Below are 24,272 nucleotides of genomic sequence, written 5' to 3'. Positions count from 1 at the left end.
AGATCTGGGCTTCTATTGCTCTGGTGCTCAAGGCCTGCTCCTGTGCAGCCAAGATGAGTGTCTCTGTGCTGTCTTTCAGTCCAGCTCTGTCTAGCCATTGGTACGATTTCCTGATATCCGCCACTTCAGTTATGTTTCGGTGGTACATCCCATGTAGGGGCTTGTCCTCCCATGACGGAACCTCCGGCACCTCATCTTCTGTTCCACATTCTCTGAGACATTCACTGAGCACGTCATCTGTTGGAGCCTTGTCCTTGATGTACTTAAGGATCTTGGATGTTTCATCCTGGATAGTGGCTCTCACACTCACTAGTCTTCTGCCTCCTTCCTTACAGCTAGCGTACAGTCTCAGGGTGCTGGATTTGGGGTGGAACCCTCGGTGCATAGTTAGGAGCGTCTCGTGTCTTAACATCTGTGGTCTGTATCTCTTCCTTTGGCCAGCTTATTATTCCTGCAGGGTATCTGATTACTGGCAGGGCATAGCTGTTTATTGCCCGGGACTTGTTCTTGCCATCGAGCTGGCTTCTTAGGACATGTCTTACTCATTGGAGGTATTTGGCCGTAGCTGCTTTCCTTGTCACCTCTTCGAGGTTGCTATTTGCTTGTGGGATTCCAAGGTACTTGTAACTGTCCTCAATGTCTGCTATTGTTCTTTCTGGGAGTGAGACCCCTTCTGTGTGGGCTACCTTCCCTCTCTTAGTCACCATCCGACCACAGTTCTCTAGTCCGAATGACGTCCCATTGTCTGCGCTGTAGATCCGGGTGGTATGGATCAGTGAGTCTATGTCTCGCTCATTCTTAGCGTACAGCTTGACGTCATCCATGTAGAGGAGGTGACTGATGGGGGCCCAGTTCCTGAGTCAGTATCCATTGTTGATTATTTGACTGAGGGGGTTCAGGCTTATACAGAACAGCAGTGGGGACAGGGCTTCTCCTTAGTATATGCCACATTTGATGGAAACTTGAGCAAGTGGCTTGCCATTGGCCTCAAGGGTGGTTTTCCACAACCTCATCAAGTTTGCAATGAAGGCTCTATGAGGGTGGATAGTGTTTACTTTTGCAAGCATTTTAAAAGAATGACGGAATGAGCACAAAAGATGCAGGACTGGCGCTAATTGTGAAAAAAATCAACAAAGCCGTTTCAGCCAGTCACAGATGAGCAGAATGTTATGAGATGGTCTTAATCAACTAACCAGAAACATGTCACATTGTCACATGCCATAAAGTCAAACATTGAATCACATACTGGTCAACATACTCTTGATAAAAAAAAAAAAAATACATACGAAGCAAAAGCGTAAAGTTTTCACTGATGCAGAGTATGAAGCAGGGGTTCCCGAGTCTGGTCCTGGAGAGCTCCTGTCCTGCGTGTTTTAGATGCTACAATGATACCCCGCCACTGATTGGAAAGGCCTGATCAATGTCAGGCTTTCTTTAGAGCTTCATGGTGACATAATCATTATATTCAGACGTCTGAAACATGCAGGACAGCGCTTCTCGAGGACTGAACTTCAGCACCACTGCCTTTGTATAAAGTCAATGTACGTGTGTTTTAACTCAGAGTAACCCTAGTGATCGTGGTATGTGTGCCAAACTTGACTTATAATGTACATAATGAGCCAATGATCAAATAATAATCAGCCTTTGGCATGACAGTTATTAAAGTCCTCAGATGATTTGTTGTAACCCTAGAAACGATAGAGACCGAGAAACCACAGCGTCTCCTTTTCAGGCGTCAACAATTCAAAAGCACATGGAATGACACTCAGCAACACAGGGATTGCTGAGTGCTTTACAGAAATCTAATTTTATTCATAGAAAGGCCACGGTTAGAGCACTGCATGTTTGTTATTATGAGCTAAAAAACTAATTAAAAGACAACCCAAGCTTTTTAAAAGAATAACATAAGACAAACTATCGACTTTTAAAAACCTGATTGTGGACGTGTTAATGAAACACAAACAAGATAAATTATACAAAAATAAATGTAATTTAAAAAGTAGGAACAATGAGTTTAAACTGGCAAATAAAGGGCATGACAAATTGTGAATGTGGTTAAATTGGCAAAAAATAAGCATGAAATATGGTGAAAAGAGGTTAAAAGTGACAATAATGGGTCATCATATGTTAGATTGGGTGGAAAAGTGGTGGAAAGGGTTTATAAATGCTGAACATGTCTGGAAAGTGGAAAAAATGTGCAGAAAAGACATTAAAAGGAGCAAAACTATGGCAAGAAAAAGTGATGAAATTAGATTAAAATATGGTGAGTTTGGTGTAGTTGCCGAAAAAGGGTAAAAATAAACAAAAATGGGCTAAAGTTGTTCAAAAAATATTCTTAGTGTCTTGAAGACATCTGGCGACACCTCCCAGTGTCTTGCAAAACCAAACAGGGTTCTGACCCCAAAACCACATACCCAATTGAAATAAATTGAACAGATACATTTTAAGCAAATAAATCTAAATCTATAAATCAATAAAATAGGAGAGGATTGAGAGTTTGATTCATAAAATTGACATTTTTGTAAGTGTATCCTTTTTCCTTTTTTTTCCAGTAACTCAACTACATGAGAAAAAATACATTATGTTCCCATTTTCAATTGTATTTATTTATTTATTGATCATTTTTTACTTTTACCAGAACTAGAAACCAAAATATTATCTTCATACAGCTTTGTATTATTTGATGTATATTACAAGTGCTTTGGGTGCATTTGACAGATAATAGTGATTGTAATTGTATGTTTATTAATTGTCCTGTTTGTTTTGTGCCTGAGTCAAAGAAACGCGTCATTAAATTCATCAGAACCCCAACAAAATGTTTTCATCTTATTATATTATGTTTTATACAAGTGTTGCACAAAACAAAACAAAAAACAGCTTTGTATGATGCACTAAATGTTGTGTGTTGTGTGTTCCTCATGTAAGTGTCCAATAAGATGCCTGTTTACATATATGATCAATTGTAATTAAATGCTCATGTGAATGTGAATTAAAAGTGTCAGATGTGTGTTTGAATCCTGGTTTTTCCAAGAGAAGTTTGCATGTTCGCTTTGAGAGAGTGGGAAGTTATCAGCATTTGAGTTGATTGACAATATTCCTTTTACAAAAACAGTCTGATAGATCAGGGTTTCTCAACCCTGAGGTCAGAACCCCATTTGGGGTCGCCAGATGTAAATTCATAGTCTTCTTGTATGTTTTGAAAATCCTTACGTGTATTTGTGTTGTCATTTTGTGTGTTTTTCTGTTATTTTTGCGTAAACTTGTGTGTTTTTGGAGAAAATGTGTGTTTTTTTTGTTGTCACTTTGTGCAGTTTTTAAAATTACGAATGTTTTTGGAGTCATTTTGTGTGTCACTGTTGTTATTTTGTGTTTTTCGGTTTGTTCTTGTGTGTTTTTGTCGTCATCATTTTGTATGTTTTTGTTGTTGTTTTGTGTTTTTGGAGGCGTTTTGTGCATTAATTTTGGGGGCCACACAAAATAAGGCAGAGGGCTGCATGTGGCCCCCGGGCCGCCAGTTGCCTATGTCTGCTGTAGACAATTGATTCATGCAGCAAACTCACTAAATATGATTAAATTATGGGGTTCGATCAGATTGTCAAAATCACTCATTGTTTAAAATCTTCTTTCATATTTGTGTTTTTATGGAAAACAAGGACCACAAATACTTCCCTGAAATGTTGTATCGCTCATTTCTCAACAGATCAAGATATAGAATAAAAGTGGAGGAAACATTTCCATAAGAACAGCATGAGTTGTAATCAACTGAAATTACAGGTGATTATAGAGACCACACCAATTACCATCTATTAAATGTGTCTCTATAGGGTTATGATGAGGATTACTGTCACCTTTAACACTCACCAATCCTCCACAGCCATTAGTGTGTCCGTCTCCTGCTATATCTCTATATCTCCTGAGCCCTTCCATTATAGGTTTTACGTGTCATTTTATGGAAGGTTTTCATCAAGAAGATAAACGCGTCTCTTTATTTCCCAGAGCTGTTGGATTTGAGGAGCCATGAGGCCTTTTATCCTTCCTGCAATACGACCGTTATTTAATCTCCAATCATCAGTGATCAGCTTTTGATTTGGAATCATATAAAAACAAAAATGCAAAGATCTCACACAGTGGATTATTTTTTGATAAGTTCATGGTAAATCAGCACATTTGGCTGGTCTTATCATAATAAAACAAGAATAAGAACATTTCAGTCTAAATAAATGCTTAGAGTTAAGTTTTTGAGCTTGTATTATCACCTCATGCAAATGCAACTGTAAAAAACTCAAGTAAAGCAGAAATAAATGTGTGCTATGAGTTTGTCACACCACAGAAACATGTGTCATTGACCACTGAGCCGAATTTGAAAGATGAAAACAATCGATAAGATTATAAAATTAGGTCTCAAAATCATGGAAAGCAAGCACTTCTCTCTGCTCTGAGACACTGGGGGCGTGTCATTTAGAGGCTCTGGAACCACGCCCACGCACGAGAAGGGCCCGCCTCCATTGTGTACTGTCTATGAGAGTGAGCAGTGTGACAGTTGCTCCAGCGTCGATAGTATTTCCCCTATTGGGTGTCCAAAAGTGCTTGAATCATTCCAAACGAGTTGTCAGTCCGAATAACTGCATCTCTCTAGGGTAGAGTCAGAACTGCGCCCGCTAGAGGCAAAACACACATTCGCGGTGCAAAAAAAAAAACTCATTTAATGGCAAATGTGGCACCAGCGGATGTGTTTTATCCCCCCAAGTCCCAATATGTGGTTTGTTTTTGGCTAGGGGCCGAATTGTGCTCGCTGGAGGCCTTAGAGTTTTGGTGTGCTTCAGCAGCGGGGTCGGGTTAATGCTAATGATGGCTCTGTTACGAAACGCAGCTGTGATTTCTGACATACCCATTAAATCCTGAACACAGAAATTTGAAACACAGTTTGTGAAACCTAGTTCCACTATTACATTATAAATGATTAAATGGCTTTTACATGTTTTAAGGAAAACATTTATGACCTATTTAATGTGTTTAGAAAAGAATGGATGAATTTGCTTTACACAGACTTGAAAAATGTTACTTACCGGACTGTTTACATCCTAAACCCAGTTTATGATGGAAAAGAAGCTGCTTGGAGTAATTTTCAATCAAAAAAACCCCACTTAGATTTATTATAAGTTGCAGTACACTATATATCCACCAGGGGGAAAATAATTAACGCCCTTTGGAGACTTGATCTTTATAGATTTGTGTCTTTATTATTCAATAAAAAAAAAAAAAAAAAAAAAAAATATTTTCAAATCAAAGAAAAAAAGTGTTCAAAAAATGGAATTGCCTTAAGTTGCGGAGGGAGGAAATAAGGAAATAAGACACACCTGAGTGGAAACAGGAGGACAGAGAGGGACTACTAACTACATAATAAAAGAAGTCAAAGGCCACAGACAGTGGTGGCTACAGTAAATACTGTGAGTTAGTATAAAAATCTACCCACTAGCGCCCCTTAGTGGCCTGAAACAGTAAATGTAACATTAGATCTTACACATTAACAAATGCTGTAATTATGTGTGTTAATTATGACTCATTCTTCCTGAATATCCAGTTTCTGTTCCATTTAAACTCTGAAGAAGACACAGTTTGTTATTTGACCTGATATAATCCACTGTTTGGCCACAATAACAACCAACAGGTCAGTATGAAGTACCTCATTAACTACACACGTCTGTCACTAGAGATAAGCTTATATTACCAGTTTTTTGGTGAACTTCGGTTGTGGTTGAATAAACTGTCACTGTTGAGACGTTAGGTGTCACTGGAAATTAGAAAAACTGAATACTGAGTTCTGCAATATTTTCAATGAACTCATGATTTGAAGATTTACAGTATTTCCCTGTTCATTACCATGGTGATTGTAAAGTTGCACATACTAAAACACGTGAGTTTGTTAAAGTTAATTTTGACCAGAGTTACAGCAATATTTGTGACATTTACTTTTCTTGTAAAAAATATAATGTTAAATCTAAATGTTAAATATTAAATCTAAATGTCATGGGTAAAACTAAATGTTTTGCTAATATGCAAATTCACCGGAAGTACAAAAAAGTTAATTGACGAATGATTTACATTTTACATTGATATAGATTTACATTTTACATTTAGATTTAATATTTAGCATTTATATTTAAAATTTAGATCTATATTTAATAGTTAATATTTATATTGAACATTTTGATTGAATATTTACATTTACATTTATTATTTATATTTAGCATTTGGATTTAATATTTTATATTATATTTAACATTTAGATTTAATATTTAGATTAAACATTTAGGTTTAGATTTAATATTTAACATTTAGATTTAATATTTACATTTAACATTTAGATTTAAGTAGTAAATACACGCCTATAAACTGAATGTAATAACACGTGAGCTTTAGCTTCCACTGCTTTATGTATCTTTTTATAAATGTAATATGCATCTTGGAAAAAACTCAATGTTTTTGCCTATTTAAGTATAATATGTAAATAGATAAATATAAGTTCAGTTATTGATAAAAGAAAGTTAGCAGATACAAATCAGATTGGAAATTAATTCAATAATAAATGCTTCTTTATTCTTAGGATTTGTGCTTCTTGACATTGCGTTTATATCATATAATATAGCATGCATGATAATATAATAGGTATTACTGCCCTCTGATTGGCTGCTCATCAGTCCACTAGGTGTGTCTAATAAAGTGGCTGTGCTGTCTTCACTGTGTCCTGTGCTCCCTCCACCAGCCACAGAAGGCGCTGTTGAGTCCGGCCCAGGCTCCCTTTGACCGGGGAACAGCGGGGCGAGCCGCAGCAGCGCCGGCTGGAGGTGGAGTCTGAAGGCGGGGAGGGAGAAGAAAGGGACGGAGACACAGAGAGACACTGGGGGGAGGACAGCGGATGATTTTCACCTTTAAAGTTTCCACTTTACAGCGGGCCAAACACCATGATAACGCCATACTTCCTGGAAAATTTCTGGGTAAGTGTCTGTGTTTTATTATTCCTCCGTGTTCCCCTCACTGCTGTTCCCACCGTGTCAGGCCGGGATAGGGCTTTGTTTACACCGCAGTGGACCGTCCCAGGGACCCGGTTGAGGGCCCTGGTTCGCCTCCAGCTGTGGCCGGTAACGGAGCTTCTTGGTCGGCTAATAATCCTCCGGCTCCGGGTGTCAGGGCCTCCGTGAAGCCACCGAACTTGAACGTTTCGAGACCCCGCCTCCTCCGGCAGCTGATTGGCTGCCTCGCAACTCCTGGGAACGTTTACGGTGCATTCCATTGGCTGTCTGAGCTGGCAGTCACAGTTGTTGACCGTATGCGTCATTTTTCTACCGTAACGAAGTTTCAGGAGAACTCCGATATTTATGAGCTTAAAATGACCCTCTACGAGTTTCTAACCTTTTTAAAGTCTGTGTTTATCAGCTTGTGGTGAACTTTTCTCCATTGTCAGTTTGTGCTTTGTGAGCTATTGTCTGCCTTTAATGACCAAAGGTCATCTGTCTGGGTCCGAATTTGACGTGGCTGTGTGAAAACAGGTTGGCAAGTGAAAGCTACATTTAATAATATATCTCAGACATCTATGGGTTCGCCGATTGCTAACATTTAGCAACAAAGCACCTTAAAAAATGTACGTGAAATATTTTTGTCACTTTTGACCAGATTTACAGCAATATTTTACATTTCTTGTAAAAATGTAAACATTATATGGAAGCCCGTTTCCGCCACTAAAAAAAATTAAAAATCACCAACGAAAGTCATAATTATGAGATAGAAAGTCATAATTATGAGGAAGAAAGTCATAATTATGAGTTAGTAAATGTTAAATGTAAATCAATGAGCTTTTATTTTGGTACTTCCGGTGAATTTCTATATTAGCTAAATATTTAGTTTTACCCATAACACTTAGATATAATATTTAGAATTAGCATTTACCATTATTTGAATTTTATTTATTTATTATACTATCACATTTACATATATATTTCACATATATTGCTCAAAATTAACCTAAAAAAACACACGTTTTTTTAAACATGCTTTGTTGCTAAATGTTGCTGTTTATTTTAGCATGTGCATTGAAACTTTATAATCTGCGCCCCATAGACAACCAACGTGTTGCCATTATTAATATATAATATTGCTTTATAACTATAAGCGTTAGTTATAAAGTGAAGCGACAGGTATCTGCAGTGTTGGAGCCATTTGTTAAGTATTGTCATATGTCCATTAGGGCTGGGTGATATGATTGTTTTTATATATTTTTTAATCAAAATGGCAATATATACAATATAAATCTTCATAATTTTAATTCAAATAAAGTCTTACAAAAAATCAATTCAGGGTTAAATTTCCTGATGCAGAATGCCTCACAGGCACATTTATTAACAAACAGCTGCACAATATGTTCCACTTTTGCCTTAATCTCCTGTAAGAGACAGCACGTGTGAGTGAGTTATGTAGTGTGACTTGTTTAGATAAAGGTCCGTGTTAGAACGCACTCAGAATTCCATCTAACTGAGCTTTACATGTAATCGGCAACTCTTAAAACAAGAATTTTAATACAAAATAAGCTATAAAATAAAAAAAATGTATCAATATAGGTGATATTGTAATTTTTTATATCGCCAAAATTGAAAACTCAGTACATCTTGAAACTCGATATATTGCCCAGCCTGAGTGTCTGCTTACTTTGCCTACTTCAATCTGATTAGATATGGCATATTCAGTTAATAATGTCAATAATTTGCCATTCTTCAATTTCTTGACCCCATAAAATCACCAAATGTATGGCTAATTTAAAATAAATAAATAAAAACACAAGCAAGGCAATTCTTGGGAATTTTGCAACAAAAATGGTAAGCCACTGTAAATATTTCACAATTCTAGTGAAATTGCATAATTTCATGATTAAATTGCAAGGTTACCTCATTCTTGCTAAAGTTGAAGTGATTATGAGTACAATTACCATTTGTATTAAATATAGTTAATAATTAATTATGGTTCCTAGAAAACAAAACAAATACAACCTGATTTATCATCTTTAATGGTGAATACATGATTACTAATATGGCTGCAAAGTGGAGGAACATTTTCAGTACATTTTCACGGGAACTTAAGCTTCAAAAACAAAATAATAAGAATTTTATGTGAAATATATTTACCAAAAACTGGGAGTAATTTTAAATAACTATCAACAATATCACTTCCTTCTACCAAATGTACAAAATAAAGTGCAATATATTGAGATGTTGAACTGGTTTCTATTTCCTGTGATGAATAAATCCAGTTCTCCATTAACACATTTTGTATATAGATCACTTCCTTATCCAGCTGAGCTCTCACAGGACAAATATATATAAACTAAATGTCAAAAACAGACATTTAATTATTTTTTAATCTAAGAGCAGGAAGAGAGGAGCAGCTCAGAGACGTTCTCCATCCATTCCTCAATCTATCCTTTGTCCTCAGTGATGGCAGAGATGGACTGTTTAACATGCACAACACACACACACACACACACACACACACACACACGCTTTAGGCGTTGCATCCAATTCATCTCTGAGGCGGTTTTAAAAAGTTATATATATGTATATTTTTTTCTCTTTTTCTTCTTTTTTTCCTTTCTTTTTTCTCTTCCTTCTCTCTTCCTCTGCTTTTCCTTCTTCTTTCCTCTCTTATCTTTTCTTTCTCTTTTTCTCATTTTTTTCTTCATTTATTTTTTCGACAGCTATTCTTGTTTTATTATTGCATTTTTTCTTTTCTTCTTTTTTCTCTTCCTTCTCTTCTTTCCTTTTTCTATTTCCTCTGTTATCTTTTCTCTCCTTTTTCCCTTCCCTCTTTCTCCTTTTCTCTTTCCTTTCGCTCTCTTTTCCACTTTTCTTCCCTTCATTTTCCTTTTTACAACAGCTATATGTTTAATTATTGCATTTTTTTCTTCTCTTTTTTCTATTTTCTTTCCTTTTTTTTCTTTCTATTTTCACTTTCTTTTAAAATCTTTTTCTCTTCCCTTTTCTTTTTTTTAAATTTAAAAAAAAATTAATTTTCTCTCTTTTATCATTTTCTAATTTGGTTATTTTCTTTTTTTTTTACGACAGGTAGGCATGTTTTATTATTGCATTTCTTTCTTCTTTTTTTCTTCTTTTTGCTCTCCTTATTCTTTTCTTTCCTCTTTTTTCCTTTTTTTGTTTTCTCTTACTTATCTTTTCTCTTTCTTCTTTTCTTTTTCTTTTCTTTTCTCTCTTTTTTGGTTTTATTTTCTTTACGACAGCTATGCAAGTTTAATCATTGCAGTGAAATAAATACAGAATGAAACGTTCTATTTGTGTTGCTCTAAACACACTTTGATCATATTTATTTATCTGTTGGTTTTAATCTGGTGTGAACAACATCTTGCATCAGGTGAATAAACAGGTTCTGGAGGAACGTGAACCCATGATGAATAGTTTAGACTGAAGTGTTTTTGAACTGTAACACACTGCAATGCTTCCGTTTACCAAATCTCTGGTCACTGCTCTCGTTTCCCTTTCTGTGTGCGTGTGTACGTGCGTGCGTGTGTGTGTGTGGCAAATGAATGAGCAGCAGATTGTTGTCCTATAGCTGTTGTTTCTGATAATTCAGAGTTTTCTAGTTCAGCTCCAGGCGAACTCGTCATGGGAAAATAAGAAATAAGATGGCAGCGATACGCAAACAATGTTGACACAGCCTCAGGGAAAGCCTTCTCCCTATTGTACGTGTGTGTGTGTGTTTGTGTGTTTAATATTTTCTCACGTACTCAATGTCAAGGGAACAATGTTAGATCATTGTTTTCTGAATTGTTTACAACTTTTCTATGATATAACACTTTAAACCTGGAATTGGTGTTGTGAAAACATCACCAGTTTTAAGACTTCCTCATTAGTTGTGTGTCTGCAAGATCATCACAAATCATACAGTACCAGCTGCCTGTGTTGAACTGTGCAGTAACTAGGGATGTAACGAGTCACTCAACTCCCGATACGATTCGATTCACGATACTGGGTTCACAATTTGTTTTACAAAATGGGACTGTCGACAAATGATGATTGAAAAATATTCCTTTATTTTTTTCGGGAAAAAAACTAGAAAATACTCTTCTATTTTTCATTGTCAAAAACTATTCAAAACAATGCAAATTAACTAAAAATAAATCTTGAATTAAATAAATAAAGGAATAATACAAATGAAGAAGAAGTCTATTTATTTAAATTCTGGTTCTATAGTAAACAATGCAAAACTGCTTAATAGTTAATTTTCTTTGTAAAAGTGCAACTGGAAATGTATTTTGTGCCTTAACAATTGGACTTAAAAAAAAAACCAGTCTGCACTGTATTTACGTCAGATATTTGTTTGGACCAGCAGAGGGCGCCGGTAACCGAGTGGTCGGTTGGGATGCAGGTATTCTGTGCAGTGAAGAAGAGATGCTATGCTTGCAGACAGAGCTAATAGAAAAACGTGACTTTTACAGATATTCATGTAATATTACAGATATTCTTTCGGTGCTAAAGGGGCAAGGAATCATTTATGAACATGTTGAAGAGTAGAAGGCGGCCAGAAAGAAAGTAGTAGCAGATTCCGCCCGCCGCCTCAGCATCTGGACAAGAGAAGAATAAATATATATAGAGCACCCTCTGCTGTTTAAAAAAAGTACTGCGATTAAATTTTCAGAGAATCGATGTGAACCGTTATACCTATGAATCGATTTTTAACTGCCTTACGATTAATCGTTACATTCCTAGAAGTAACTAAACCGTGTCATTATTCTAGTGTTACTATAGGCTGACGTTTGCTGCTCATCGCTCTGATGGTATTTGATTCGTACAATTTGTCCTTGTGGAGTTAGTTGTAATCGTTTTAGTTCTGGGACTTTAATGCGTTAATCATGATTAATTAATAAATAAAAACATAACACAAAAAAACCCCCTGCAATTAATCACTTTTTCTCTCTCGATGAAACAGCCTTTAGAGCAACACAAATATAATGTTGAATTGTATTTATTTCATTGCAATAATAAAACATGCATAGCTGTCATTAAAAAAAAAAGAAATAATGAAAAAAGTATAAGAGAAAGAGGGACGGGAGAAGATGGGATGTCTCAGGGCTATGCAATGGCACTCCAGGGGGAACTTTAGAGAGAGTGGAAAATAACAAATTAAACCAATTAAAATATGACAATTTATAATGTTTATTTTTTAGTTAAAAATGACAATTATAATAATGATGGAAATGACACACAAATTGACTCCAAAAACACAAATGATGGCTATAAAAATACACATAAGTAACACAGAAATATAGAAAATGACTGAACAAAATAACAAACACACAGAATGCCAAAAAAACATCTCATGCTTTATGGTGAATAAAATCAAAAACCTGCTGTTAAAAACGTTTTTTTCTCTCGTTATTTAAGTATCAAGTGTAAAACAACAATATTTTCTCATGTCTTTGGTTACCTTACTGCCTGTCAGTCCTAAATATTTGATTCCACACACACACACACACACACACACACACACACACACACACACACTGGTTTCTTGGTATAACCACCAGCCCTGTGTTCGACAGACGTTTTGTGATAAACTGTGGCTTTGTTTCTTTTCCTCTAAAGTGTTTATTTTAGATTAAAGATGGCAGTGTTGACTCAGGTCAGCCGTGTTTGTTCTGTTCAAACACATAATAGAGGTTTAAAATAAGCATGTGGTGTGTTTTGTACACATGGAGGTTAAATAAAAAAGAAAAGAAAACTGTGAAATCCCGTTTTGATGCTGCTATGCCTCAGTGTATTTATTAGATAATGTTCACAGTTTGAAACTATTTATTACGAGACCAAATGCAAGCGTTCTCCTCTTTTGTTGATGGTCAATAATTATAAACTAAGTACGAGGGAAACGTGTGTTTTCACCATTAATTCTTGTTGCCATGTTGAAGGATTGTGTTCACACTCATAAAAAGGCGATTTTTCAGCCTTTAATCCTCCAAAGATAAAAAACTAATATTAGGATTTTTCATAATTTTTCTTAAGTCCTTTAAAGCATGGGTTCTCAACCTTGGGGTCAGGACCCCATTTTGGGGTTGCAAGACAGGAGGGGGGTCGCCAGAAGCCTTCAAGGAACCAAGAATATTTTCTGAACAATTTCAGCCCATTTTTGCTATTTTTTATCTTTTTTTTGCAACTACACCAAACTCACCATATTTAAACCTATTTCCATCACTTTTTCTTGCCATATTTTTGCTCCTTTTAATATATTTTTGCTATATTATTCACATTTCGGACACTTCTACATCACATTTCAATGCTTTTTCTGCACATTTTTTCCAGTTTCAAGACATGTTCAGCACTTATAAACCCTTTCCACCACTTTTCCACTTAATGTCACATATGTTGACCAATTTTTGTCACTTTTAACCTCTTTTCACCATATTTCGTAGTTATTTTTCAACCACATTCACGTGCCCATTATTTACCCATTTAAACTAATGGTTCCTACTTTTTAAATGTTTTCTCCCAGGTTCAAATATTTAGACCCGCCTTAATTACACAAAACCTAGAGCTGCACTGGAAAGTTCAGACTCGGACTTTGTTTCATCAATGACGTTACAATTCGTACCTTGATAAATAAGTCTTTTGTATTTCTGCTGAAAATATGGATATAGAGTTCCATATACCTACTGTATTACTACTAACTAGCAGAATATCTAAATATGAGTTTAAATATTCCTAAAGCGTGATTTTTTTTTTGCTACATGTTTATTTTTATGGTCCGTCCCACAGTTGATGCTTATGAAAAGTCAAAAACGCCCAGAACTCGTTCCTGTCTTTGTTGGTGCTTTTTTTCCTTCTCTTTTGTGTTTATTGATATCACATTAGCAGTGAATGGCTGTTCTTCCTGTTGGATACGCAGCAACAGTCTGGAGTGTTTTCACTCTCTTTCATCACTTCCTGGTTTTGTAGACTTGATTATTGCGTTATTGCCAGACTCAGACTGTGCTGTGTTGGCGTTACGTTCGTTCCTCTGAGCTTCTTCTCGTTTACAGACTGCTGTGTAATTATAAAAGTGAATGTTGTTGTGACAGGAAGCACATCTCAGTGTCTGCTCTGTGGTGTCAAATGTAGGCCAGTTATTTACGTGTGTTTGCTCTGTCAATACGCTCTGTTTAGGGGAAGAGCTGTGTTTATTTATTTATTTACACAAAACAATAACCTGTTGACTTTCACCTTTCAAAATTAAACTGCAGATTTCAAGCTACTTTTCAAATGTTCTATTTATCTGAGTAATATCTATTGTTATCCTGGAAGTGTATTATTATTTGGGCCATAGTATATAGTCATCTTAAAGATGGAAATCCTTGTTTTAATCAGAAATAAAATGGGTTAAAAGTGACCAAAAATGCTGGAAAAGGTGGTGAAATGAGATTTTAAAAACAACAGAAATTGGTTAAAAGTTCTGAATTAGAGTGGACAAAAACAGAGAGAAAACGTGGTAAAAAGGGCTCAAAGGTTCGATATTGGCTTAAAAGAGGCAGAAATAGGGGAAGGGGGGTAATGCAATTTTAAAAAGTAGGAACAATTAGTTTAAACTGGCAGATCATAAGCATGACAAATCGTGAATGTGGCAAAAATAAGTATGAAATCAGAATCAGAAAGGTTTTTATTCACCAAGTACAGTTTAAAACAGCACAAGGAATTTAGCTTAAACAAAAAACAAACCAGAAACAATATTAATGATAAATATGAAGGATAGGGATAAATAAAGGAAATTTGGTGAAATGCTTAAAAGTGACAAGAATTTGTCAACATATGTGACATTAGGTGGAAAAAGAGGTGGAAAGGGTTTATAAGTGCAGAAAATGTCTTGAAAGTGGAGAAAATTTGTAGAAAATGCATTGAAATGTGATGTAGAAGTGTCAGAAATGTGAGTAATGCAGCAAAATTGCATTAAAAGGAACAAAAATATGTCAAGAAAAAGTGATGAAAATGGGTTAAAATATGGAAAGTTTGGTGTAGTTACAGAAAAATGGTAAAAATTAAAAAAATACGCTCAAAGTTCTTAGTTTGTTGAAGGCATCTGGCGACTCCAAGGTTGAGAATCCCTGGTCTACTGTATACTATAAGTATGATTAGGATGATGAGCGTTCCCACGAAGTATACTTCAAAGTTTCCCAAGATGCATCAAAAAAACCCCCAAAAACCAGGACCATTTTTCATTACCCTCGCAATGCATCATGGGACGATTGAGTATGATTAGTTTGCCCACCGTGTGTACTTAAAAAATGTCCCCATAAAGTATACATCCTGGTATTTCTGACTTACTCATTCACATAAGACTCTATTCTCCCATGTGCGTAAGTCCAAAAAGCCGCACAGCAACGCTGTTTTTGGCTACGTGCTATTTTCTCCCTGTACTTAAGTCAATCGCTGCGTGGCCTCATCCCAGTTACGCTCTCTGGGTGGAGCAGCTCTGAAATGTGGGCGTTATCTAAATCTGGCCTTACGCGCATTCTCCCGTCTGCTTAAGTCCTTTTCCTCTTACGTTCTTCTAAACCTGGAATAAGTGCAGCGCCCTGATAAGGTGAAACATTATATTGCACTAGAAATATGGACTTAGTTCCATTTTAAGGCACACAGACTCGTGTGTTGTGCAGCTGCTCTGTGATCACCCGAGTTGTGCCACAGCTGCTGCTGCTTCATTCATTAAAACAGACGCAGACTTCTGTCCACGTTGTCCACAGAGAAGTCCAACTATTTTCATACTATGTCCAACGTAAAGCCACAGTTTGATACACTACAGAATAAATAATAAGTGAAACAAGCTGTTATCGCCCTGTCCAGGGTGTTCCCCCGCCCAGTGCCCTATGAGAGCCGGAGATTGGCACCGGCTGACCCCCGCGACCCTGATAAATGGGAATAAGCGGGTATGAAGATGGATGGATGGATGGAAACTGTCATATATGGAGGGTGGTGAAATGTGTGTGGATAAGTAATGTATGGATGGATACGTCTCACATCAGCACGCTGATCATTTCTGAATGCAGGAATGTAAGGAGTTAATAAAATCAGGCTTTAACTGTGGCTCGGGTAGAAATATGTCTGATTCTAACACTGCAGTAATCTGATCAAATCTACCTGTTACATTGTTTATCAACAAATAAGTTTCAAAATAAAAGGGCGCTTCATAATTCTCACGGATTTCAATGACATTTACAAGCGTTGGGAAAACTCCATGTTCCGGGATTTGTAGACAGCCCAAACAAATGACATCACCGCCTCCTTTCCATCAGACCTCCTCCATTGATTGACTTATGCGCGGTGGGCGTGTCAGCGGCCGAGACGGGAGAATACGAGCTGGAGAGAAGTGCGTAACTGCTGGTGCAAAAAAGCGCTTAAGTCCAGAGAGGAGAATAGACCCCATATTAATTTAGATTTCAGATTTAGTATGAGTAGTACGTTAGGATGACATTTACAGTCAACAACTATGAATACTTTGGGGACCTCAGAAGATCTCAGGAACCACTGTTTTTCCAAAGCTGTGGGGAGATGTAGGAGATGGCAGTGGAGGTGTCGTGATGTCGAGCTGGAGGAGGTCTCTAAGGTCCTGGGGGAGTGGGGGGCGGGGTTCTAGGTTTTCTAGGTCGGGAGGATCAGTTAGCGGTCGATGCTGAGCAAGTGTGAATGGATTGCGAGTGGTGCATATTGCGTTTTACTATTATTTTTATCATGATTAAGTCAGTATTTAAGTGGTTCCCAAACTTAAAAACATTTATGAATTTATTTCCCAACATAATGAGTAATTCTACATCTTATTTCAGACACACTGTTTCCACAAAATGTTTTTTTCCACCTATTGTCATTAAAACTCAATGGAAACACTATTAAACTAGGGCTGGGCAATATGGACCACAACTCACATCTGCATATTTTTTCTCAAAATGGCGACATACAAAATAAATTTCTATATTTTTAACTCAAGAAATAAAGACAGTTCTTGGTTAAATTTGCTGATGCAAAATGCAACACAGGCTCATTTATTGACAAACAGCTGCATAATATGTTCCACTTTTGTTTTTTTCTCCTCTAAGGGACAGCACGTGTGAGTGAGTTCTGTAGTGTTGATGTTTAGATGAAGGTCTCAATTAGGACACACTCAGAAATCAATCAAACTGTGCTTTACATGATGTTCTGAGAAGTAACGAAAGCAGCGACTCCTAAAATGAGTATTTTAATACAAAATAAGCTATAAAATATAAATACATCATTAAAGGTGATGATGTTATTTTCAATATCGCCGAAATAGAAAACTCTATCGTTTGATCTAAAGTGGGCTACAGATTCCATGTGGGAAAATTAGTAATTTAAACATTATTGTGCCCTAGTTTGAACTTCTATGTATAATTAAAATACAAAAATATGTAATAAACTGAGAGTATCCAAGCAATGAGTGACAGATATCAGTTCCAACAGGTTCTTCACTTTACATTTTCTAGATTTTTTCACCAATTTCTATTTAATTACAGGAAATATTGCGTACTAATTTGAGAAAAATTGAGGGATTTTCTAAGAATCTTTAGTCTTTTCAACTGTTTAACATTAAAAATGACTGCAATCATGTGTTATAAGCACCGGGAAAACTGTGAGCACCTGTAAATATTGTTTAGATTCATTTACACAATGATTCATGTTTTCTCTGTCATTTTTACTTTGTCCCTCGGGCCATTTTGGATGCTCTCAAGGGTTGGATTTGGCCCCTGGGCCATAAGTTTGACACATGTTTTAAACCAACAACCTGTTTAAAGACATTTTTCCACTGATTAGCATAAATATGGTAAACTGGATCAACACATCTCTAGTAACAGGTTCTGTGTCACAGGCTTTTAAGAGAGCTGCAATTAAACCTCGCCTTAAAAAATGTGCCTGTCATCGTGTCTGCATCACATGAGTAAGTAGAAAAAAAACTGCTGTGTGTTTATAAAAGTTAAATAAAACCTCCACCATACATTTGTCTTCTTCCATCAATAATTCACACGTTCATTTGAAACCTCTGTGAAACTGGACTCTCTCTCTCTTAGTGGCACGGTAACACACACACACACACACACACACAGTCCGAGGCTCGTAGCTTTAGTCGTTTCATTTCAAACTCTGAGGTGTAACTTAGTAAAGATGAGTATGATTGATCAGAAGCTGCTGCAGATGCAGCGTAATGCTATGCTAACCGTGAGACTGCTGCTAGAAAACGTCCTCATGGTATTGAACCATCACGCTGATTGTTTACTTGAGTATTTTCTTCACGACTGATTTTTTTAATATATTTTTTCATTATTTTCCAGGGGGAAAAGAACAATGGCTTTGACGTGCTGTACCACAACATGAAACATGGCCAAATATCCACCAAGGAGCTGACGGACTTCATCAGAGAAAGGTGAGAGAGGTTTATCACTACGTCACTAATTAACCAGTAGCACAGTGTGTACCTGACTAACGACCGCTCTGAACACCTTTCTGCTTTTCATGCTATTCAAAGGTTTTTTTTTCTCACTGAACACATTCAGATCCTGTCATTGTGCTCATAATAATAATAGCGCCATAACATACCAGGTTCATATTACATAAAATACAGTATTTTATCATTTTATTTATTAAGTATTCCAAAAACTTATGTATACTCTGTGTTTATTGTAGCTTATTTCCACCAGTAAAAAACCAAACAAAAAACTAGAAAAAGTAACATGATAATAATGAAAAATAATAATAGTAATAACTAAAAAAAAATGACTTACTATCTCATAATTATGACTTACTTTTTTTATTTATTTTTATTTTTATTTAAAAAGTTTAAAAAAAATAGCTTAAATAAATGAAATAATAATTATTATGACTTACTATCTTATGGCCTATTTCTGCCAATAAAAAAAACAAACAAAAAACTAGAAAAAGTAACATAATAATAATAATGAAACATTCTTTAGTCATGATTATGACTTACTATCTCATAATTATGACTCACTTTTTTATTTATTTTTTATTTTTATTTAAAAAGTTAAAAAAAAATAACTTTAAAATAAATGAAATAATAATATTAATAATTATGATTTACTTTTTATGGAAGCCTATTTCTGCCAGTAAAAAAACAAACAAAAAACTAGAAAAAGTAACATAATAATAATAATAATGAAACATTCTTAAGTCATAATTGAGATACTACCTCATGAGATAGTATCTAATAATTATGACTTAGCATCTTATTATCTCATACTAATTAATATTATTATTATTAGGGATGTAACGATTCACTCAACTCCCGATACGATTTGATTCACGATACTGGGTTCACGATACGATTCTCTCACGATTTATTTTACAAAATGGGACTCTAGGCAAAATTTTTTTTTGGGAAAAAAACTAGAAAATACTGTACTATTTTTATTTTATTTTTCATTGTCAAAAGAATTCTTTGATAAACAATTCAAAACAATGCAATTTAACTAAAAATAAATCTTGAATGAAATAAATAAAGGAATAATACAAATGAAAATGAAGCCTATTAATTTAAATTCTGGTTCTATAATAAACAATGCAAAACTGCATAATAGTTCTTTTTCTTTTAAAAGTGCAACTGAAAATGTATTTTGTGCCTTAACAATTGGACTTTAAAAAAAACAAACCGTGATTACACTGATTTACGTCATATTTGTTTGGACCAGCAGAGGGCGCTGGTAACACAGTGGTCGGTTGGCATGCAGATATCTTGCAGTGAAGAAGAGAAGCTATGCTAGCAGGGAGAGCTAATAGAAAAACGTGACTTTTACAGATATTCAAGTAATATTACAGATTTTCTTTCGGTGCTTAAGGGGTAATGAATCATTTATTAACATATTTAAGAGTAGAAGGCAGCCAGAAAGAAAGTATTAGCAGACTCCGCCCGCCGCCTACACTTGTGGATACCAATTTTCAGAAAATCGATATCAACCGGGATACCTATGAATCGATTTTTAACTGCCTTACGATTAATCGTTACATCCCTAATTATTATTTATTTACTAATTCTAGTTTGTTTTTTTTTACTGATGGAAAATGGAATAACTCTTAAGTCACAACTATGAGATAGTATCTTATAAATATGAGATAGTTGCTCATAATTATGACTTAAATATTATGTATTTTATTTACTTTTCAAATAAATTATACTGGCTATAAAATAATTAAATCATTTGTTTTTTCTTTCATTAATTACATTTATTTCCTATAAATTCTAGAACTGATGAATTTAAAGGAAACAGAACTAGTGAAACTCTTATTATAGACAGCACGTGTGAGTAAGCAAAACTTGTTATTTTATGATAAAAGTCTCTGTGTATGTTGAATTTCCTTATATATCACAGTCTGATATCCTTAATGAGTATTAAATCTTTTTTTAAATATAGTTTTCTGTCTTCTATCGCCCACATTTTTATTTTGTATGAATCAAACACAACAAACTAAATGAACTTTAATGCACCACTGTGTGTGTTTCTAGGCTGCTCTGCTGCCTGATTCTTAGTGCGTTACTGGAACTTAACACAGGACTCTGAGGAATGTGTTCAATCACTTTTTACTGCCTGCTGAGGGAATGTAGGCCCAGTGTCGTTACCTGGCTGTTACCATGGAAACATTCCCTTTGGTGACGTAGCCCTAAGAGATAAATAATGGGCTGATTTGTGTGCTCTGTGATGAAACATATAAATAATGATATAATAATAGATAATATAGATGTCTGTTTACTGTCCACTCCTGCTCTTTGTCTCCCTCTAGTGGATAAACCATGTTTGTACATTGTTTAGTTCCAGGCTTAGAGCCAATAACGCCAAAGTTAAAAACACATTGTGGTCTTTGTTATATTTAAATTCTCACACTGAAATATGTTCATGAAATAAATACAGTAGCATTGAACCAGATTTTCTAATTTAAAGGTTGTGTTTTGTGCTCTTTAGATGAAAGAAACAATTTATTATTTATGTTCTGTCATCATTGGACGTTTTGGAAACAGTGAAATACCATGTCACATTGTAGGGAAATATTTTATCATTTACATTTTTAAGACAAACAAGCAAATAAATGAACAACAGCTTGATTTCCTGTCAGTTTAAACAGAAAAGTGTTAAAATGTTACAGTGAAATGTTTGTGATTATTTGATCACAACCTCGGACTTGATCTTAAGTTTTTACATTTTTTCTTTCTTTCTCCTCATTTTTCTCCTCTTTTTCCCTCTTCTTCTCCATTTCTTTTTTCTTTCTTTCTTTCTTTTTCTCCTTCTCCATCTTTCTTTCTTTCTTTTCTCCCTTTTCTTCTCCCTCTTCTCCTTTTTTCTCTCTCCTTCTTTTTGTCCTTTTTTCTTTTTCCTTTTTTCTTCTTTTTCCTTCTTATTCTCCCTTTTTTTTCTTCCTCTTCTCCTTCTCTTTGTCCTCTTTTTTTCATTCTTTCTTTCTTTTTCCTTCTTTGTCCTTCTTCCTTTCTCCTCCTTTTTCTTCTTTTTCCTTGTTCTTCTCCCTCATTTCGTTCTCCTTTTTCTTTCTTTCTCCTATTTTTATTGTTAATAATTTAATCAAAGCCCACAGAGAGAACAAAGTCTAGTTGTTTTCAGTTGGTTAAATATTAACTAAACTAGTTTCTATTAAACAAAAAAAATCTCATTTCTCTACTGAGACTCGTGTAGATTCAGGAAATAAAAACGACGTCTAAACATTCTTTAGTTTTTTGCATTCTCCAAATTTTATAGTTTGAGTGAGTGGTGTGCACTATGTGCCACAAATAAGTGTGTGTGTGTGTGTGTGTATGTGTGTGTGTGTGTGTGTGTGTGTGTGTGCGTGTGCGTGTGTGTGTGTCTGACTCTAAGGAATCTAAGGAGTACAGGAGGAAATGGAGAGGAACAGGAAATTCAAACAAACACTCACTTCCTTACTTGTGCAAACACACAATGTCTAATATTTATGTGTCAGCTTTGAAGTGGTTCAGGGACTCAGATTTTACCATTTTAAAATTCATCATCATTAAACTTCCCAAAATTGTATCATCCATGTTAAATTTGACATTTATATGCTTCAGATAATTTACAGAAGCCAGGATGGTTATGATGACATCACGCTAAACTGCTAGATACTCATGAAATTACATGAAAATGATGGTGGAAATATGTGATATGGTCTTAAAATCTGTGAGGGTTTAGCCTGTGTCATATACTGTAGCTATTCCCATAAAAATTTGCAGCCATAATTATGTCGCGCAAAACTTGACGACATATGACAGTAGGGATGTAACGATTCACTCAACTCCCAATACGATTCGATTCACGACACTGGGATCACGATACGATTCTCTCACGATTTATTTTACAAAATGGGACTGTAGACAAATGATGATATAATATAAAATATTCCTTTAGAAAATACTGTATGTTTCTTTTTATTTTTCATTGTCAAAATAATCCCTTGATAAACTATTCAAAACAATGCAATTTAAATAAAAATAAATCTTGAATGAAATTAATAAAGGAATAATACAAATGAAGAAGCCCATTAATTTAAATTCTGGTTCTATAGTAAACAATGCAAAACTGCATAATAGTTCTTTTTCTTTTTAAAAGTGCAACTGAAAATGTATTTTGTGCCTTAACAATTGGACTTGAAAAAAACTGTCATTGCACTGTATTTACGTCAGATATTTGTCTGGACCAGCTGGAGTGATTTTAACATTTTAATAAAGTCATATTTACATCTATTTTTTTCACCTAAGAAACAGTGGTGAAGTGAGACCTTTTTAAATTCATGCCTTTATTACCAGCCATTTATATCAGAGGTTCTCAACCTTGGGGTTATGACCTCATTTAGGGTCGCGAGACACTGGGAGCAAAAAACTAAGAATATTTTATTAATAATTTAAGCCCATTTTAGCATAATTTTACCCTTTTTCTGCAACTACACCAAACTTTCCATATTTTAACCTATTTTCATCACCCTTTTTTCCATATTTGTACTTCTTTTAATGCATTTTTGCTACATTACACCCATTTCTGACACTTCTCCATTACATTTTAATGCCTTTTCCCCACTTTTTTCCATTTTCAATACATTTTCAGCCCGATTATAAACCCTTTCTACCACTTTTCCACCTAATGTCACATATGTTGACACATTATTCTTAATTTGTCTTAATATTTATTGTACTTCTTGTGGAGTTGTTTTCCAATAGTTTAAATTAAAATGAACTTAATATCTTGTGTTTAAGGAGCACAATTGAAGAAGCCTATGCCAGGTCCATGACCAAACTCGCCAAGTCAGCAAGTAACTTTTCTCAACTTGGGTAAGAAACTACATCCTTCTGCATTAAAAAAATACTACTAATGATGTGTAAACTAATAAGGAATATACTGTATGTTTTCTGCAGGACTTTTGCTCCAGTGTGGGATGTATTCAAGATGTCAACAGAGAAACTTGCTGGTTGTCACCTGGAGCTGGTGAGGAAACTACAGGAATTAATAAAGGAGGTTCAGAAGTATGTGGAGGAGCAGGCCAAAGCACACAAAAAGGTACGGGAATGTGGAAACATTGATTTATCATTAATAAATTGCTCTGTGATAATTTTTCACATTGTTCTTCGCTTTGTTCAGTGGATGTTTATTGTGTTAAATGGCTAAAGTGACAAAGATTTTTTTATTCTAAATTTTGTTTTACCTAGATTTATATTTCAGAAAGTGAAAGTATAGAAATACAATTGTTTGAGATTGTGTGTGGTGTTTAAATTTGAAAAAGAATAACGATTTTTTTAAGTTGTTTGAGCCTTTTTCCTCTTCCTGCACTGTACGTCTATTTCTGCTAAAAAAGTTTTTTTTTTTCCTAGATTTTAAAAATAATTCTAATGAGTGATTTAATCTTTTTATTACTATTACACGTTTTAGGCGACCCTATTGTATTTCCAGGCGACCCCACATGGGGTCACGAACCCAAGGTTGAAAAATCCTGCTTCAAGTTTTCATTTTTTTTTCATTTTCTTTATTTTTTTGTCTTAAACTTCACGACTGACAGTTGACAGTCTTCCTCAAGGGAATCTGCTGATTGCTTTGATGTCCTTGACATCTAGCTGGATTTTTTTGGATAAATATGTTGAGGTTTCATTTATTCAGGCAACTTTTTTAAGGAAATTTACTTTGATCTCTTGACATGTTTTCGACTATCAACCGCTGACTGCTTTGATGTGTCCTTATGAGT

General features: G+C 35.1%; 1 protein-coding gene across 15 annotated transcripts in view; it reads left to right on the top strand.

Annotated features, from left to right (window-relative positions):
- Nucleotides 1–6,778: 6,778 nt before the first annotated feature.
- fcho2 (FCH and mu domain containing endocytic adaptor 2) overlaps nucleotides 6,779–24,272 on the top strand; it is a 64,517-nt gene continuing 47,023 nt past the window's right edge. For 5 of the 15 annotated variants that reach the window (XM_028462393.1, XM_028462394.1, XM_028462392.1 and 2 more), the window contains exons 1-4: nucleotides 6,780–6,995; nucleotides 18,362–18,453; nucleotides 23,293–23,367; nucleotides 23,452–23,593. In XM_028462393.1, the coding sequence (XP_028318194.1) occupies nucleotides 6,963–6,995; nucleotides 18,362–18,453; nucleotides 23,293–23,367; nucleotides 23,452–23,593 (342 nt within the window). In that variant the 5' untranslated portion in view covers nucleotides 6,780–6,962. Of the gene's footprint in view, nucleotides 6,996–18,361; nucleotides 18,454–23,292; nucleotides 23,368–23,451; nucleotides 23,594–24,272 lie in introns of all 15 variants that reach the window. The other 10 variants (XM_028462395.1, XM_028462390.1, XM_028462396.1 and 7 more) reach the window with 6 other exon arrangements.

The sequence above is a fragment of the Gouania willdenowi genome, chromosome 12, assembly GCF_900634775.1.
Source record: "Gouania willdenowi chromosome 12, fGouWil2.1, whole genome shotgun sequence".
Lineage (NCBI taxonomy): Eukaryota > Metazoa > Chordata > Actinopteri > Blenniiformes > Gobiesocidae > Gouania > Gouania willdenowi.
This window is presented reverse-complemented; position numbering and strand designations above follow the sequence as displayed.